Genomic DNA, 17,939 nt, shown 5'->3' with positions numbered 1-17,939 from the left:
CACTGGATATGCCTCAGCCAATGGTATTGTTCATTTGACATAATACCCAAACACTGGCATCCTCTCCAATATCCCTTCATGCCATCACTTTATGATCAGATCACAGCAGCCTCCTACTCCAACCGCAAGCGTTGTCTCCTGTGTTGCTGCTGACGCTGGTTTACATCGATTTAAGATCAGGTTGTTACATGAGAGGCTTGAGATTGACATCTCTTATTTTCTGGAGCTCAGAAACATCTGCTGTTTTGATTGTTCAGATGTGTTTTATGATTTGATATTTTATGATAGGGGGATTTGATGTTGCTATTTGTTGTAATCCTTATCAAGTGTTTATGATACAATATGAATTCTGTAAACACCCAGTTACATTTTTTTCCAGCACAGAACATGAATGAGGTGCATCTTTATTTGGATAAATATTTTTCTCATTATGTACCTAATGTTGCATCAAAGCACAGCAGCTGCTAACCTTATGAGTAACACTATTCAAAGATCAGGAGGTAAGCACGAGCCCATCAGGCCTTCTTTATTATTTTTTTCTGATAAGCAAGAATTTTTATTTAACGTCATAACCACGGTTACATCAGAAACCACAATTTTGAGCCTGTCTTTCATTCTAGAGCATCAGTTCTTTTTGTAACTTTTAACTCTGTAATCCTCTGTCAAATAGCCCAGTAATCCTGGCTGCCTCTTAACATGGCATAATGCATGATCATTTGGGCTCCGCTCATATTCCCTCATTTCATTTTGGGGCATTAACAGCACGCTAACACTGACAAGTTTTTGCGTTAATGTGTGCTGTGATTTCAAACTAAAATTTTATTCTGGTACCTAAAATATCTTCATGACTGGACTGCCCTGGAAAATGTGACATGTTGCACATTCATGATAAAGCCTACAACATGTATGAATGGTGTAATCGGACGAAACAGTTTTTATTTTATCCCCAGACCTCGCTCTGCATCATCACAACCCAGTGAAATGTGCCAGATGAGGCGGCAGAAAGTTCTGTGTCTGTCACATGTTTCTGGGTCAATCTAGATCAAGGCTGAAGGATTTTTTGGTTTTTAGCCAAGGATGCAATATTGCACAAAAATAAACAAGTTGGTCCTTGGATTAGTGAGTTTAATCTGCAAATTTTGTGTTTTATGTAACTTTGAAAACATGTGTATGTTTGGTCATGTTGTCTACAAAAATATCCAGTGAGTGGTTCAGTGTAACTTCATAACTGATGGGGTTCACATTGATATTAGAGCTAAGGAGAGGAATGGAGTTTGAATTGGGATAATATATTACATATTTGCAGACCATCTGGTAAGCTTTTCCTAAAAATAAAAATAAAAAAATTGTTGTGTAAGACCATTATTTTATTTTGCTATTCCACCTCCCATAATAGGCAATACAGTAATGTTCTGCAGTTTTTGGTGGTTGATGCACTGCTTTGTTTGTTGTTTGCCAATGAAAGTTATGGTCATTTTGTTTGAGGATATGGGGACCGTTACCCTCTTTGTTTCCCATTTGAGCATTGAGGTGAAGAATCGACACCAGTCTCCTGAAGAGGGCTGCAGAGTGTCTTTGGAGGCTCATTGAGGAAGTGTTGACCTAATGATGCAGTCTAATGATGTGAGTGTCTTGGATTCAGTGATTCTAATCCTGGATAGTCGTAGCTGGTTGAGACCAGATCAGTCACAGTCACCGACCGGTGGTCTGTCATGTGTATCTGCAGAATCTACACAGCGACTTAAATCTGAAATAGCTATTAAAAAGAGTTGTTGTCAATAACCCAACTGAATATACGGTATATGAATAAAATAAAGACCTTACATATTCATTTTCTTTTTACATTTCTTCTGCATTAAATTTCAGGGAGAAATCTTTACTTTTACTGTAATATATTTATTCAAAATATTAATGCCCTTTAGGTAGTGAATATGTATCTGATTAAGCTTTACATACAAAACCCAATCAGTTTAGCAATACTAATGTACCAATATAGGTTAAATTATCTGAAAGTAAATAAGATTGAATAATGAAGTACTGCTGACAGACTCATGCGCCTGTAATCATTCATAGGGTAACATTATTACTTGAGGTATCTCCATTTTTTACACTTCTGTACTTTTAACAGAGTAAAAAATACAAATGCAGTGCTCTTATTTGAAATGAAGTAATTTCATAGTGTGGTATCAGTATTTTTGTTAGGGTACTATTAATATTTCTTGCACCCCCGTTCAAATTCAAAATAATCTTATATTGTGTGTAAAATCCCAAGAGGATTATTTGACAGGTTTCTTTTCTAAAATCACACCAGAGAAACCACCAGGTACAATAGTAAACAAATAAAAATGTTTTTTTAAATCAGAAAATAAACATATTGTGACATTAAACAGTGTTTTCCACCTACTCAGTAGGATTAAAGGTCTTCCTAATGTGATCACTTTGCTTTCCTTCCTCCAGACCAATCTCTTGAGTCTTAAGTCACTTCAACTGTCATGAAATCTCCTGTAAGAAGATTGGCTGCATCCCAAATTATCAGACCTGCTTTTTGAAAACTGAACCACTTCATTCCTGAGAGAAGTGTAAAACTTTAAGCCACTGATGTGTCAACAAATGGTTTAAAATGTGGACTTCAGCTAGTAAAAAAAATGACTCAGAAACCAACAACAAGCAATTACAATCAGGATCTATTGTAAATAAGGAAACATGAAAATGACGTCATTGATAAAGGAGGAATTAAGCTTTTCGTTGTAACAATTTTAATCTTTTTGAAAACACACACACACACACACACACACACATGCACAAATGCACAGATGAAGAACTATTGAGGACTGACTTTCAAAGTTCATTGTTGATCTTAGAAACATAAGCCAACAGAACAGCCGCAACTTAAGGTCCAAGATGGTCTTCATCATTGTCAAATGAATTAAATTATATGTGGATATTTTCCATTCCATTTTTCTATTTCCAATTGGTCCACATGGCAACAGGAAAAACATGAAATTCTCTAAGAGAATGGACATTTGAACATTGATTTTTCCAATAGCAGCTGCACAACAGCTACTGGAGCTCATCGATGGACCTCAAGCTGAGATTGTTTGTTAAGCACTAGTGATGTTTCAGCATCCTCTTCTGTTCCAGTCTCATCTTCAGCTCTGAAACCATTGCTCTGTTTACAGTGTCTTGTCTGTTCATCACTGGCTTCTTTTTGGGTTTCACTGCAACTGTTGCTGAGACAGTGGGTACCGCCCACTGCCTCTCCCCTGGGATGTAGGCAGGCGGTGGAGGGGGTAGACATGGGGCACAAGGTGGCGGAGGTGGAGGCCACTGTCTCACAACATTGTTGACATTGTTGTTATAGTTGACATTCTCTACAGCAATGTCCGGCTCCTGTTCTTCCTCCTCCACTCTGAATTTTTCTCCAGGATTTTCAGGTTTATTGAAAGGGTTTTTGAAGTTCCAGGCTTTCTGCTTCCTTCTCCTGATGCGACGGTTTGGCAAAATCCGGTTGGACTTTTTGTTGCGCATGAATATTGCAGTGGAGATGAAGACTGTGACAACGACCATGAGACTAATGACACCAGCAAGCATCCCAAGGATATGCAAAGGCTTGTTTCTACTCTGCATCAAAAATGATCCCAAAGGCCCCCCATTGATTTGGGTCTGTAAAAGAGCACAAGGAGAATTCACATCTAAAGGACTGAAGCCATAGTCTGTCACACAACAATTTACTTCATATGATGGTCGTGTGTATGTCCTGTAGTACTGCATGCATTCATCATTTGGCTGGAGACATCAAGTAAGAAGATGTTTTTACATTTTTCTACTGTTAATTTCATCAAGACACGATCAGAGAGGTGTGACAGTTAAAGTGCAAACAGATATCTGAATTTTTGTGAAAACAAAAAAAAAAACATTAATAATGTTAAGTATTATTGATAAGAGGTATTGTTCTCCTGTACTCTTTTACAGACACAGCCTTGTCCTACTACAAAAACCCTTGAAGGTGAAATATTACAAATTCCTGGTACCAATAGTTCTGTTGTGTTGATGGTCTCAAGGCAAGCTTCCTCTATGCCATAGGCCTCCTTATAATCTTTCTGATCTTGCCCTGAGCTTGTATGCGGGACCTTTTCACAGAGTTCCAGTACATAAGAGTTGAAATGAAGATTGTCAGTGAAATGGCGAAGGTGCCAAGAGTCAAACAAATCCCAAACACTGCCCCAGGACGTTTTCTTAGGCCCAAGAAGTATGAGACAAATCTGGACTTGATCTGAAAACATGACAGTTGCATTTGTGTAAGATAGTTTTAGGATTACAAATGGATAATTGCTACTTAAGCAAACAATTGATATAGTCGGCAGAAAAATGGCTCCCGTACGTAGAATAGAAGGCATCAGTAGGCAATTAAATAAACAAACGTCAGTTTGGACATTTACGATATTTTACCAGAATATCCCCCCACTACATGAATTCCATTTGCTAGAAGAACAATCCATTTCCATTTATTTGTACTCATGGTAAAATACTGTTGAATAGAAATCAAGCAGTGGAGAGACATTACATCATATTTGCTGCCACTTACCGCTTCAGTGATGTCGATCTTGACGACAGCGGTGGTGCTGAAGGACGGCTGGCCCCGGTCCCGGGCCTGCACCACCAGGGACCAGGTGCAGTCTGTCTGCTTGGTAATGTTTTGAATGATGGCCATCGACTTGATGTAGGACTTCAGCACAATCTCCCCCGTGTCAGCGTTGATGTCGAAGATGTTGTTATCTGGCTCAGCTTTCATGATGGCGTATTCGATGACATTGTTGGGTATTTCTGCATCGTCGTCTACAGCCTGCATTGAAGCAGATGTATTAAGTTACAAATTAGGGTTGGATTTATTTGTAAATGTAAATGGGGAAAGGACACATACCTCTACTTTCACTGGTGCTCCAATCACCATAGTCGTTTCAACAAAGTTGTCATTGAATGCAGGTGGATGATCGTTCAGGTCCAAGACTGTCACAAAGACTTCAGCCAGGCTGTACTTCCCCTCTGCGTCCTCTGCCTTCACATAGAAGTTATATTTGGATCTCACTTCTGCATCCAGGCTTGCCCATGGCTGGGTGTAGATGATCCCAGATGTAGGCTGGATCAAAAACCTATAAGTTCACACATTAGTTGGCAGTTTGAGGATGTCAGGAAGCCCTTACCTTAACTTGGCACATACACTATAAACAGAGGGGAGATCGGCTTAGCTAGCTTCAAAATTCAACAATCAACCCATCAGAATGTTTAAAACTTACTGAGGTACATGTTGTATTTTATCTGTTATGAAACAGAAATGAGAACTTATAAGCTGGAAAATAAAGGCTGGAGAAACGATAATGTGGAGTTATGGCTTGAAATTGTTAGCAGCATGTGGGGACACTGTACAGATGTTGACTTATGGATAAAATACTACAAAAATACTACAAAAAAAACAAAACACACCTTGTAAAAATTGCATTTCTCTTTCAAAATTCTGAAACTAGGCTAGGATAAACAGTTAATGTGTTCCCCTGTTCACATGAACTTCAGAGCCAAAATGGAAAGAGAATCTATCAATGACTGACTGGTCTTATATTACCCTGTAGTGACTCTACAGTGAAGGTAGTCAGAAACAAACAGTCTATTTTCTCCTCCAATCCAATTAGAGGATTAAACAAGACGGAGGAAATCAAGGCAAAGATCAGACCGCATGACCCCGTCCATGCTGCCAAAAAAACCATAGCAAAAGAGTAATTTTTGGAATAGCCTGAGGTAACATCGTTTTAAAAAGGCATTGGTCATACAAGTATCGACAAATCTTTATCCCCAATTTATTGAGGGACTCCTGGAGTATCATGTGACATCACAACCCGAGTTAAAAATCTGGACTGAGACACACAAAAATGATGTGAACCCATATGGTTTATTGGGGAAAAAAATTCAGATTGCCATAACTGAAACGAAAGCATCGATTAAAAAACATATTACTAGTATTAGCAATTTAGTGTAAAATTGAGGCTGTTTTAGACTCTGACTTTGTGCTGATTGTAGTTGATCGTTGTCTGCAGCAATGAAAGAAGACTGGCATTCTAACAGTCTATAGTATAATCTCCACACAACAGAAATGTTTCATAAGTTAAACTTTTAAATAAAAAAATAATTTAGAGAAAATAACAGGAAATCTCCAAAGGTGCTGTTGTGTTTACCTGCATTGGATAACCGTGCTCCAATGTGAGCAGTTAGGCTATTTCTTTTAAATAATCATACATACATGCCTTTCTTTTGACAGCAAGCATTTTCTACTGCCCAAAACCTATTTCAGCTGATCATGAGTTGTTGATCATTTTTGAAAGTATTTTCATTCTCATTTGGTCAGTTGTTAGTATGTGACTTTATACATATTCGCAGTACACCAAGTATATATTGTATAGCACATGGTTTGTGCAAAATATATTCATTTTTTTCTTGTGTACGGATACAGTTGAATAAACAAAAACAAAACTACTTATTTCAATAGCCAGACAAATTCAAGAATTGGAAAATAAATGTCACTAAATATATTATTGTGATATTACACCATAATAGCTACATAGAGGAATTTGAAGGGGAACATCATTCATTTCCTTTGGAAAAGTATTCGTTTTGTCCCTGGATAAAACCACATTATGTTACATTCATATACTTACAAGTCAACCCCTGATCCATAGATGGAGTATTTCACATCACCCCATGGTCCTGAGTCAGGGTCTGTAGCCTGTAGATAGACAGAAAATATGTTGTGGTGTTGCTGTTACACAAATTAGGTCAGTTGATCACAATATTTACAGGTCGATCCTTGATTCCTATCTCACGGCGTTATTACAATTTATCTCACTATTTCTTGCATTACTTTGGTAATGCAGGAAATAGTGAGATTTCTTACCCCCCCCCCCATACATCTAAAAACTCTGAAATTACAGATGCTAGATCCGATAGCATGTCTTTGCAGGAATGAGAAAAAGAGCTTTGTCTGCCACATGAACCCAGTAAACCGAATACATCTGTGCAGGGGCCATCTATACAAAGACGTATTTTTGATGTCAAAGGACCACCACTGTCATCATCAACATGGGAGTGAGCTCATCCTAGATGGTCACCGCAGAGATGTCTGTTTGCTGTCTCCATGTGTCCAAGGTCACTTGCTGGCTGCTCTTTCATCTGATTGAAATTGCCTGGGATCAAGAAAATGAGCCTCTGCTGTGTTCACGCAAGGACAGGATTTATTAGCAAGCCTCCCTGCTGTTCTGAGCCTCTGCAGGGTGGGTATGGTTGGGTGGAGGGATTATCCATCCATCCATCTATTTATCTATCTATCTATCTATCTATCTATCTATCTATCTATCTATCTATCTATCTATCTATCTATCTATCTATCTATCTATCTATCTATCTATCTATCTATCTATCTATCTATCTATCTATCTATCTATCTATCTATCCATCCATCCATCCATCCATCCATCCATCCATCCATCCATCCATCCATCCATCTATCCATCATCCATCCATCCATCCATCCATCCATCCATCCATCCATCCATCCATCTGTCTGGTCTGTCTGTCCGTCTATCTATCTTCCTTGTACAACCAGGCATTGGGAAAAAAAAATTGATGTTACACAACGAAATGAAAGTGATAGCCATCTGGCAGCTTACCTCCTCTGGCTTTTATCTACATGTTTTCTCATATTATCCCCCCCGCTGCCCAAAAAGTCTACATTTAGAGAATTAACGGCCCTCTGGGTTTTTTTGTTCAAATCAGCATTTGTCTTCAGCTAAGAGTGACGTACAACGACGATGGTGAGTATTTTTAGACAGGATGACAGAGTGCTTACTGTGACTGACACCACATTGGAGCCACCAGGTGAGTTTTCTGGAATTCTGGCGATGTAGTAATCAGAGGAGAACCTGGGAGCGTTGTCGTTGGTGTCGAGGAGATGAATGACAATGTCTGCGGTGGCGCTGAATCTTTCAGGGGTGTCAATCTCAACAGCGAGTAGCTAAAGGTCAGAAATAGAGAAATAACATACTGTTGGAGTCAACTTGAGCATCTATTCAGAACGTTTCTGCAATTATGTTTTTGGGTCCCTTTCTTTTGTAGTATGATGTATAGTGATTTAACCTTGTATGTAAGAAAATGGTGTTTCTCATAGTCCATGGCTGCAGAGTCGTCGACTAAGATTGTGACTTGGGCCTCGTTGAGAACAGTCTGAGGGACAACTCTCAGCATCCTTCCTGGTCCAATCAATTTCAGATTGAATTTAGCGTTTGCACCCTGCAAACACACATCACACATTCAGAATCTCCTTATTGGCAACAGTAATTGCTTTATTTTGTGATCTGCCTTTGTTGCTGTAGACCCGTGTCTGTCGTGGCATAATCCATCTGCTATACAGCCCATTCAATCAGTGTAAAAGCTATATATTTTCATTATTGCAGGGGAATCTAGAGGATAACAGTTGCAGTTGCAACATTCATGGTGAAATCCAATATAAATAGACAGAGCGCGCTTGGCCTGATGGTGTAACGGTATTATCAGAGAGCAGGCTTGTTGATCATCACTTATTTGGATGATTTAAGGAGCTGAAAGTTGCATAAGATGACAAATGGCAAAAAAGAAAGTAACTTTTCACTTATGCTGACTTTCAATACTATATGAAGATTTCTCTGTTAATAGAACGCCTACGAACTTGTCATGGATAGAAAGGGAGAGACCAGCGTGAACACGACGATGCAACATAATTAATAAAGAAATGTTCTTGTTAGAATACATTAGATTTTAGTCAGGGAATTTTTGCTATTATACAATAATAATCACAGTTCCTCTCTCATGGTTCATCATGATTCTTTCCAAAGTCACTCTAAATAGCAGCTTTTCTCATTTTATTCAATTCAAAGTCAGATAAGTAGCAAAAATAATTGGCCCAACCTGATCAGAGTCATTGACTGTGATTTTGAGCCCCCTCAGTATCTCTCCCTCCGGTGGATGCTCATACATGGTCAACTCAAACATGGTCTGGGGGCCATGTTCTCCGTAGAAGGTAGGTGGGTTATTATTGAGGTCCAGCACACGAATCACCACTGTGGTTACCCCGTAGTCCATCAGTCTGCCTTCAGGACTCACTTCTGATGCCTGGGAGTAACATTTAAGTCCATCAGCCCACTTTGATCTCAAATTTACTAAATTATATAATGAATTGTAAAGGTGGCTTTTTTCAATTAAATAAAGTAATTAAATGAACCACAGCTTACCCTAACTTGAATGTTAAATATTTCTCTCTTCAGATGAATGGGCAGAGTTTGTAGGATGATACAGCCACTTGTTTTATTGATGTAAAAAACCCCATCGTCACCTGATGAAGCAGAACAGAACTGTATGAACATTTTGTCTTGGTGTTAGAAATTATTCTGATTTTCGTTGAGTGAAATTCTTACCACTGTCAAAGGAATATATGATAGGATTCGGATTTCCTAGGTCACCATCTTTGGCTACAACAGTGAATATTTCAGATCCCTATGGTAAAAGATCATCTGCTGTTAAAACCAAATATCAATTAATGATTATTTGTGCAAATTAAAGATAAGGCAGTCATACCGGCCATGTAAATTGAACTTTGAATATTTGTATTTCTTTTTTATATGATATAACTCAGATATAGCTGCATCACATTTTCAAAAAAAATGAAAAATATGGTTTAAAGTTTTCCAAAAGAACACCAAAAAAACGGATGGACTGAGTGGGTCCCCCTGTGGCTGGTACACAACTCGTGAGGATAAAACACAAACTGTCTTCAAAGGCTAAAATGTCACTGCCATAATTATGTCATTTGGATGAAAGCGAGACACATGATCTCTCCTGTGATGTGATGCTGCAGGGACATTTTGTGACTAATGAAATAGTTGCTTTTATCTCCTGTGATAAAAGCTGTGAACATAACAGGGTCATTATCATTCTAAATGCCACCAATTGAAATTATCTGATAAGAAATAATTCTGCTCTGCGCTCTCTTATTGGTTCTTTTCTTTTTTTTTTTCTTTCTGTTAATAGAGAAATCAACTTCGCTTCCCTCTTGCCATGCTGTGAAAATCCAGGGAAGTGCTGTAAATGCATTATTTATCATTATACAAACAACATTAATGAGATCAATACCAACAATACAAACGCAGCTACAGGAAAACATTTCATACTCACTGGCTCTGAGATTTCATAAACATAACCAAAATATGGGGTCCCAATAAAAGATGGGGGCGTGTCCTGTGCATCGACAACGTTGATTGTCAGAGTAGCGGATGATGACATGAACTGCTCCTTGCCATTAAAATTTCCACCACCATCCTGGAAAGAGGAGACAAAGTTTATGAGCAGCAGCTCATCAGTTTTTGAGTTTTCAGTTTTCATTCAATGTTTTTTTTTTTTTTTACCAAAACATGTTTAGTGTGCTTCTGTTTATGATCACTGCTTCTGAGGTCAACCAAACGACTGTTAATAGGAAACCCCATGCCTTCTACAATATGCATTGATACATATATATATACTGTATTTATGAGCAGTCTGCTTTTGTGCCTGTTTTTCTGCATTTCTGGGAACAAAACCATCTCCTGCTAGTGAAAGTCAAACAGTCCACGGGTTGTGACATTCAGTGTATTCTGACACATCTGTTACCTTGGCAATGACAGTGACTAAGTGTGTCTTTGTTTTCTCAAAGTCCAACATTTCACCAGCTTTTATACGAAGGACACCGCTGTGTCTGTCGATGGCAAACAAAGCAGGTTGAGGATTCTGTGATAGAGAAAACAGCTGGATGTTAAACACATTTTAGGTCACGCGAATAAAACTGTCGTTGAAACCTCTAAACCCCATATACAACCACTCACGTGAGATATTGTGACATGTGGTCAGTCGACAGCATAAAAAAACCACTCCACTCAGTGCCCCTTTAATTATGCCACATCTTGGATAGAATCTATCAGTATGTCCATCTGGATACTCAAAGCCCGTATGCTCAAGGGCAAGTCAGGCAGGTGAAAGCTGCTGGGTCCAGATGTGCACTGCCTCACTCGCTAGCGCCCAAGACCAGCTGTTCTCTGGGACTAATAGTCCAAAGTGCAAGCTAACACGGACCCCCTCCCAACACACACACACACACACACACACACACACACACACACACACACACACACACACACACACACACACACACACACACACACACCACCACTCACCCCCCACCCAGCCAGCCAAAGCAGCTTTCTAAGCCTGGAGTACCTGACACAAATGTAATTGTGGTTTAATCCCCATTCTGCATGAGCATATTATGGCACACGTACAAATACATACATGAGTATTAATAAATCTAACAGGTGATGACCTTGTTACCGTTACATCTCATTATTTACACTGGAGATGTTAATTGGAACCAGTAGAGTTTCATAGGCGATGAATTTTTTGGAGTATGTTTTCTATGTCTGTGTCACATGAATGTTCAATTTCTCTCACTGTTGCGTGATACCTGAAGGTAGTAGGTAACAGAGCCACCTGAGCCCGTGTCACGGTCCACTGTCTCCACTTTATGAATGCTGCTCCCAGATTCAGTTGTCTAAAATGTGCAGCAAAGAAAACAATTCAGTTGAAGGAAAGAAGAAATGATGCATCACTCCTTTATTTTCATAAATCTACAATAATATACAGTCATTATTGTGTGATGTGAGACTGATTTCTATTTTAATTCAACTTTAAAAATTGCGCAAAGGATATGTTGCATTTTAACTTACCTCTACTACATCTACGATTGCAGGTAAGTTTTGGAATTCAGGTCTTTCATCGTTTGCATCCATTACAAATATTGTAACTCTTTCCACAACCTAAAAAATAAAAGATTTTTCCTAAAAACACATGAAACAGGCTACTTCATGCTAAGGTGTAACACTTTAAAACACAAGTACACACTGAACTAGATGTTTATACCTTGCTTTGCCCATCCGTGATGCTGACAAGGACGTCAATAGAATCTTGTTTCTGACAAGAGGTGAAAAAAAATTCGTATTCAGGCACCGATGATGAACAAAACAAATAATATGTTAAACATTTAGTGGAATTCACATCAATCACTCTCTCCTAACTCCAAGGCCGTCTTTTATGTTTACCTCTCTGTCAAGCTGTTCCACTAATGTGATGTTTCCGGAGACGGGGTCCACCTTGAAGTATTCCTTTGAGCCTGGATCAAATGAAAGACCATACCTCACCTCCTGTCCCTCAGGGTCTGTGCCATTGAGACGATATATCTGTGTACCTGACAAAAAGACATCAGCATTTAGCCAATCAGTCTCTTGTTTTGATTGATTCAAACATATTTGGATGGTTAAATGGCTATTTTATCCCAAAATATATGTATTATATACTAAATATTTATGTGCGCTAAAAAATATATACTGTATACATATATATATATATATAATAGTAAAATGAAACCTGAGTTCCAAATGCAGGTAGTAACAGTTAACATATTAAGACAGCAGGAAACAGCCTAATAAGTGTCCTGACTGATGGAAGGTGCAAAGCGACAGCTGCACAGCATTCACCACCAGTAAACTGTCGCTCCAGTCAACAGGTGGCACCAGCAGATGACAATGTTAGTGTGAGTGTGTACATGCCATACATCTGCTCATCCATCAAACAATATTTAACATACTAGACTCGAACATTGCTGCAACAGCTTATTAGGTGCCCACAATGAAAGGTGTGCATGACAGAGGTAAATCTCACCGACAGCTGTGTCCTCTGAAAGGCTGAATAGTGCCAGGTTCCCGTTGTGGCTGTAGGGTCCATTGTCAAAGAAATAGGGAGCATAGTCTGCATGTGCTGCGGGCAATGACAAAAATACAAAATCAAAAATACATTATTGAATGCTAATTTTAAAAAAAAATCATTCATCTAAAACTGACAATCATTTAAAAGGAGAAATGTTGTGAACAGTTAATAAAGAATGCAACCTAAACACCATAAAAACCCCTCAAAGTCTTATTTTACTTTTTATGACCAGTCTTAGCAAAAATTATATAAATGTGGCTGTTTTGCTGATTACACATTCCCCAGTTCAGATAATTTTAGTTGATTTTTTAATCACTGGCAACAATGCTCTCTGTTCTTCATAGAGTAGTATATACCAAATTGACTATGCAAACACTTGTGCGCCTTGCTTTTCCTGTAACCTGTAGCTGTACTAGGATTAAAGGTTAGTTACGTCAACCTCTTAAGATACCTTCTCTAAACATAGACATGAGATCCCTCGTTGTGGAAACAATGCATATATTTATAATATGACAGTTAGAAAATTTGACCTTTTTGAGGCCAAGATTAATTTTACGTTACCTTTAGCACCAAAATAATTTTTGAAATATCTATGTGAATTGTAGAGTAAACTGCTGGAGAAACTAGAAACTGTTCAAAAGATGAATGAATTAAATACACAAAGAAATTATTGAGTAAATAAAGCACCAACCCAACACTTCCTTGTGTATAAAAAGAACAACAATCTGATTTCAGCGAAGTCAAATACAAGCGGCAAACCAAAAAGTAGAACTTACCAATGCAGGTGTGAACAAACACAAAAATCAATGGCAAATAAAATATCTTCACATTCTTCATCCTAAAGAGTGAAATCACGAAACTGCACCATGAACACGACTCCGTCAACAGTCCTGCACATGAGAAGCAGCTCTAAAGGTGTTTGATCGCCGAAGGCTGAAGGCAGGTGCTCACATTCTAATCCAATGACACATCTTAAGAGTTACTGCCGGGCCCCTTCAGTCCAACCGGGCCTTAGCACCAATCCACAGGGATGGCACTGTCTGCAGGACGGACACAACAAAGACATATTTTGCACATGATGGACAGGCATATTTCACCTTTCATGGACAAATATTTGTGTTATTTAAGTAAATCAGCTCCTTGTTTTTGTGAGAATTAAATAATTAATATACAATTTTCTGAGGTATAAATTGTCCACAATTCATAAACGACATGCAGTACAAGGAGGGTAAGAATGATAAACTGTAAAAGTTTTCTTGTTTTTCAAATTTCTAATTCTGCTTGTCAGTTATTGTGTGGTGAGCACTTTCCGTCATCTTGATAAAAATGTTTTATTTGAAGTAAATACTATAATTTTACTTTAAGTCTTATTTTCCCGATGTAGTCTTTTAAAAATGCAGAAACTTTTTTAAATTATCACAATCTTACGGTAAAATGTTTACATGGCTTGTGTTTAAAAAAAAGTCCCCGGAAATATCATGAAAATAAAATGTGTTCCTGCTTTATGAATTCTTTTTTAGACTGTAACTTTCATGGTCTGCCCTTTTTATCTATTTCCTGTTAAATGCTGTGATCAGCTCTGAGTAAAAGGATTAAAATACTGCAGAATCTGTACTGTTTATACTCTATCCAATGCCATCTGCTATGAACACAACCATCTGTTATGTTTGGAAAAAGAGGAAAAAGTCCACTAATTACACAATTAATAGGATAATCATACAACGGAGGACGGTTTAAATGACAAAGGTGAAAGTGATGAGCTTATATTCCCTGTCTGGATGTTATGATAGCTATCATGAAGTGGGACTGATGATATAAAATGAGGAATCTACACTGCAGGACACTTATTAGGCTGCCCAGCCAAAAAAAAAAAAGTCACCGTTTGGGTTTCAATAAGCAAATTGCAGTGTTATGATCAGGGGTTGCTTCGGTTGGTCAAGTCTAGGCTCAGCAATATTATTCAGCAAAAAAATTAAGTCAGCTGAGTATCTGAATGTACTGAATGACCAGGCTATCCCATAAATGGATTTTTTTCTCCCGGATGGCATGATCATATTCCAGGACAACAATGCCAAAATTTATCGGACTCTAATTGTGAAAGAGTGGTCCAGGGAGCATGAGGAATCATTTTGAGACATCAATTGGCCCCCACAGTCCTGAGATGAACCCCATTCAAAGTCTATGGGATGTGCTGGAACAGACCTTGCAGAGTGGTTTGAGTCCTATCGTCAATACAAGAACTCAGCCAAAAATTAATGTAATTCTGGACAGAAATAAATGCTGTGACTTTGTACGAGGTTGTCGAAACAATGCCGCGGCAAATGCGCAACGCAATCAAAGCTACGAAATATTAGTGTGTGACTTTGTTTTGGGCTGGCAAGTGTAAATGAGTGATGAAGGCAAAGATGGAGCTCTGACATTTTATCATATTTTATTTTACATTGTTAGGATTCACCTTAAACTGGCGACACGTCTGAGGTGTACCCCGCCTCTCGTCTGTAGTCAGTTGGGATTGGCTCCAGCACAACTGTGACCTGCAAAGTGGAGAAGTGTCTGTGGATGAGACGATTACAGTGGCCTTATCTACAAGAAAATGAATGGATAGATGCATGGATGGATGGATGGATGGATGGATGGATGGATGGATGGATGGATGGATGGATGGATGAATGGATGGATGTCCTTTTTTTATTTCTACATTCACTTGTAAGCTGTGTGTCTTTAATTAAAAAAAAACTGATTAAAGAATGTCTGTTTGGGATATTTTTGAATGGTAAAAAATTATTTTGAAATATCAACCTAATGGTCCTTCATTCCAATGGAACAGTCTTTCAACCAGCTCATGAAAAAAAAATCACTCTTTGTCTCCTTAAAAATCAATTCAGGATGAATGTGCTGCTAAAATATAATCAATACAATTGTAATATGCCATTCCTTGTGAAGTAATAATTCAGTCAAAATGCATTTGCATGCTGTTCAAACATGTGAATAGATCCCTTGTATACTATTAGAACATATTGCATGCAAGGGAATGAATTCTGATTTTTAATCTTATGATACTTGCATGTGCGGGTGTGTGTGTGTGTGTGTGTGTGTGTGTGTGTGTGAGTGTGTGTGAGTGTGTGTGAGTGTGTGTGTGTGTGTGTGGGGGGGGGTCGGTAGCTTTAATATCATTCATCTTTTAAGATCATCAGCATATGATGATGAACGCTAATGAGTCTGGTTGGTAATATTCAATGCTATATCAACTTTTTGGTCTTTGAAGCATAAAACATAACACTTTCGCACAGTGGTTAAATAACATCCTCCCTCAAAACAAGTTCACCTGTCAGGTTACTCTGTTTGTTGTGGTCAAGGCAGGGGTTTCAGCTTTAATTCTCATAGTCCTGGCAGATGGCAGGCCTAAAGATTAACCCACTGTGTTCTAATCTCCCTTCATCTTGTAATGCACAGAGCCCGTCTGTGGTTTCACAGGCTCCATCAAACATAAAATGCTAAAACACAATTAGCACACACAATGCTGCTGCAAGCAGCCAGACAGTCAAGTGATGACCACGTTGTGTGCAACAAGCATCGCACGAGTTTGCCAACAGATGATCCGTCATCATCTGTCATAGCAAACCTGACCAATGTTTAAACCGTCATATGTGTGTCAGTGCATACTTCCTACTATGAAAACCCAGCACTGAAGCTTATATGTACAAGTGTGCACACAATGATCACTGCATTAAAAAATCATACGGATAAAAGCTCACTGCTCATCTGTTGTCATCGTCTTAGTTTCTAATCCGTGCCTTCAAGCACAGCAGCACATGCTGACCTCTTTGTTCCTAGTAGGGGCCGCACATAAGGACATTTCAGGCTAATGCTTGTGCATCATTTGATCCTGTTTCCTAAAATATTTGTTTCACTTCAAATCAGCCATACATGACAGTGAAATGCATTAAAACACGCTGTGCTTCAAGCAGATGACCTATGCAAGTCTCAGTCCTGCTTTAAAAGGATAGGATACTTAGAAGATTTGGCGTCCACACAAAAACAGAATAAATTCAATTAATCAGCAGCAGCACGGAATTCTCTGTGTCCTCTGCCACTTCATCAACAATAATATTAAACTGGAATAAAACATATTTTCTGGCCACTAATTACTTTTATATTTGTTCCTTTGTTTAACGTTTTTATCTCAGTGTCTCAGCACTTAGCAGTATGCTGTTGATAAAATGTGCTGTGTGTTAAGGAGTGCCTGTATTTCAAACCAAATGCAGATAGAACTGGAGTTCAACTAGGCAGGCTGATAACTGGATTAGATGCAGCTGATGGAACTCTGCTCTGTATAAAGCACATCTGGAATTACTCGGCACACCACACCCAAACAGCAGATGTGACAGTACTCCACCCCTGACGCATGCCAGGTGGTGCCCGGCAAACTCCGCGGTCATGGAACTCTCAAATGAAGGTGGGGCCCAAGATGAATTCACTAGGCACCCAGGAGTGCTATTCAGGCCTATAACCCTCCCAGTATACCAAGTACTACCACCCCTGGTCTCTGAAATGTATATCCAGGGGCCAGGGGTGGCAGCAGTAGGCCAGGTGAGAACCTGGTCTGGTCTGGTCTGGGAACAAGGGGTTGGTAACCAACACTGATTGTGTCAAATTGTGTCATACCCAGGGTGTTATTAGCCCATTCCACCCGTGGCAGCTCAGTTCTCCACTGGGAGTTATTTACCCATGTCACACAGCGTGGAGCCGCCTTCGGTTCCTGCCTGGTTGACTTGCTTGGTCTGGCCGTTGGTCTGCGGGTGGAAGCCAGAGGAGAGAGAAACAGAACAACCGAGAGCTGTGCAGAAGGCTGTCCATACCCTAGAGACCTGGGGTTCTCTGTTGGGCACGACATCAGTTGGAATACCGTATAGCTGGAAAACATTTGACACCAAGAGGTCTGCAATCTTCCTGGAGGAAGGGAGCTTGGGCAGGGGAGTGAAATGGGCTGCCTTGGAAAATATGTTTAAGACTGTCAAGATAGTCATGTTGCCGTTAGAAGGGGGCAGTTCAAGGTAATATGTGACCACGACTGG

At 39.1% G+C, this 17,939-nt stretch overlaps 1 protein-coding gene across 1 annotated transcript; it reads right to left on the bottom strand.

Moving 5' to 3' along the window:
* Nucleotides 1–2,788: 2,788 nt before the first annotated feature.
* On the bottom strand, nt 2,789–13,710 carry cdhr1a (cadherin-related family member 1a). The gene is made up of 17 exons (XM_068327891.1): nt 13,641–13,710; nt 12,820–12,915; nt 12,201–12,346; nt 12,022–12,072; nt 11,829–11,918; nt 11,567–11,653; nt 10,720–10,836; nt 10,249–10,392; nt 9,492–9,570; nt 9,309–9,409; nt 8,986–9,189; nt 8,179–8,331; nt 7,892–8,056; nt 6,705–6,772; nt 4,922–5,150; nt 4,586–4,843; nt 2,789–3,663 (listed from the first exon to the last, which is right to left on the bottom strand). The coding sequence occupies exons 1-17, from the start codon at nt 13,699–13,701 to the stop codon at nt 3,109–3,111; spliced, it is 2,604 nt and encodes an 867-aa protein (XP_068183992.1). The 5' UTR covers nt 13,702–13,710; the 3' UTR covers nt 2,789–3,108.
* Nucleotides 13,711–17,939: the final 4,229 nt, after the last annotated feature.

Source organism: Antennarius striatus, chromosome 11 (genome assembly GCF_040054535.1).
Source record: "Antennarius striatus isolate MH-2024 chromosome 11, ASM4005453v1, whole genome shotgun sequence".
Taxonomy (NCBI): domain Eukaryota; kingdom Metazoa; phylum Chordata; class Actinopteri; order Lophiiformes; family Antennariidae; genus Antennarius; species Antennarius striatus.
Note: the sequence above shows the minus strand (reverse complement) of the source record. Positions and strands in the feature narration are given on the sequence as shown.

What these genes read in the sequence shown, in the direction of transcription:
- cdhr1a (XM_068327891.1), bottom strand. Translation starts at nt 13,701, where the DNA reads ATGAAGAATGTGAAGATATTTTATTTGCCATTGATTTTTGTGTTTGTT. An exon ending in GTTTGTTCACACCTGCATTG is followed by an intron (nt 12,916 to 13,640) that starts GTAAGTTCTACT and finishes CATTGCCCGCAG; the next exon opens with CACATGCAGACTATGCTCCC. An exon ending in TCACGGATGGGCAAAGCAAG is followed by an intron (nt 11,919 to 12,021) that starts GTATAAACATCT and finishes TTTATTTTTTAG; the next exon opens with GTTGTGGAAAGAGTTACAAT.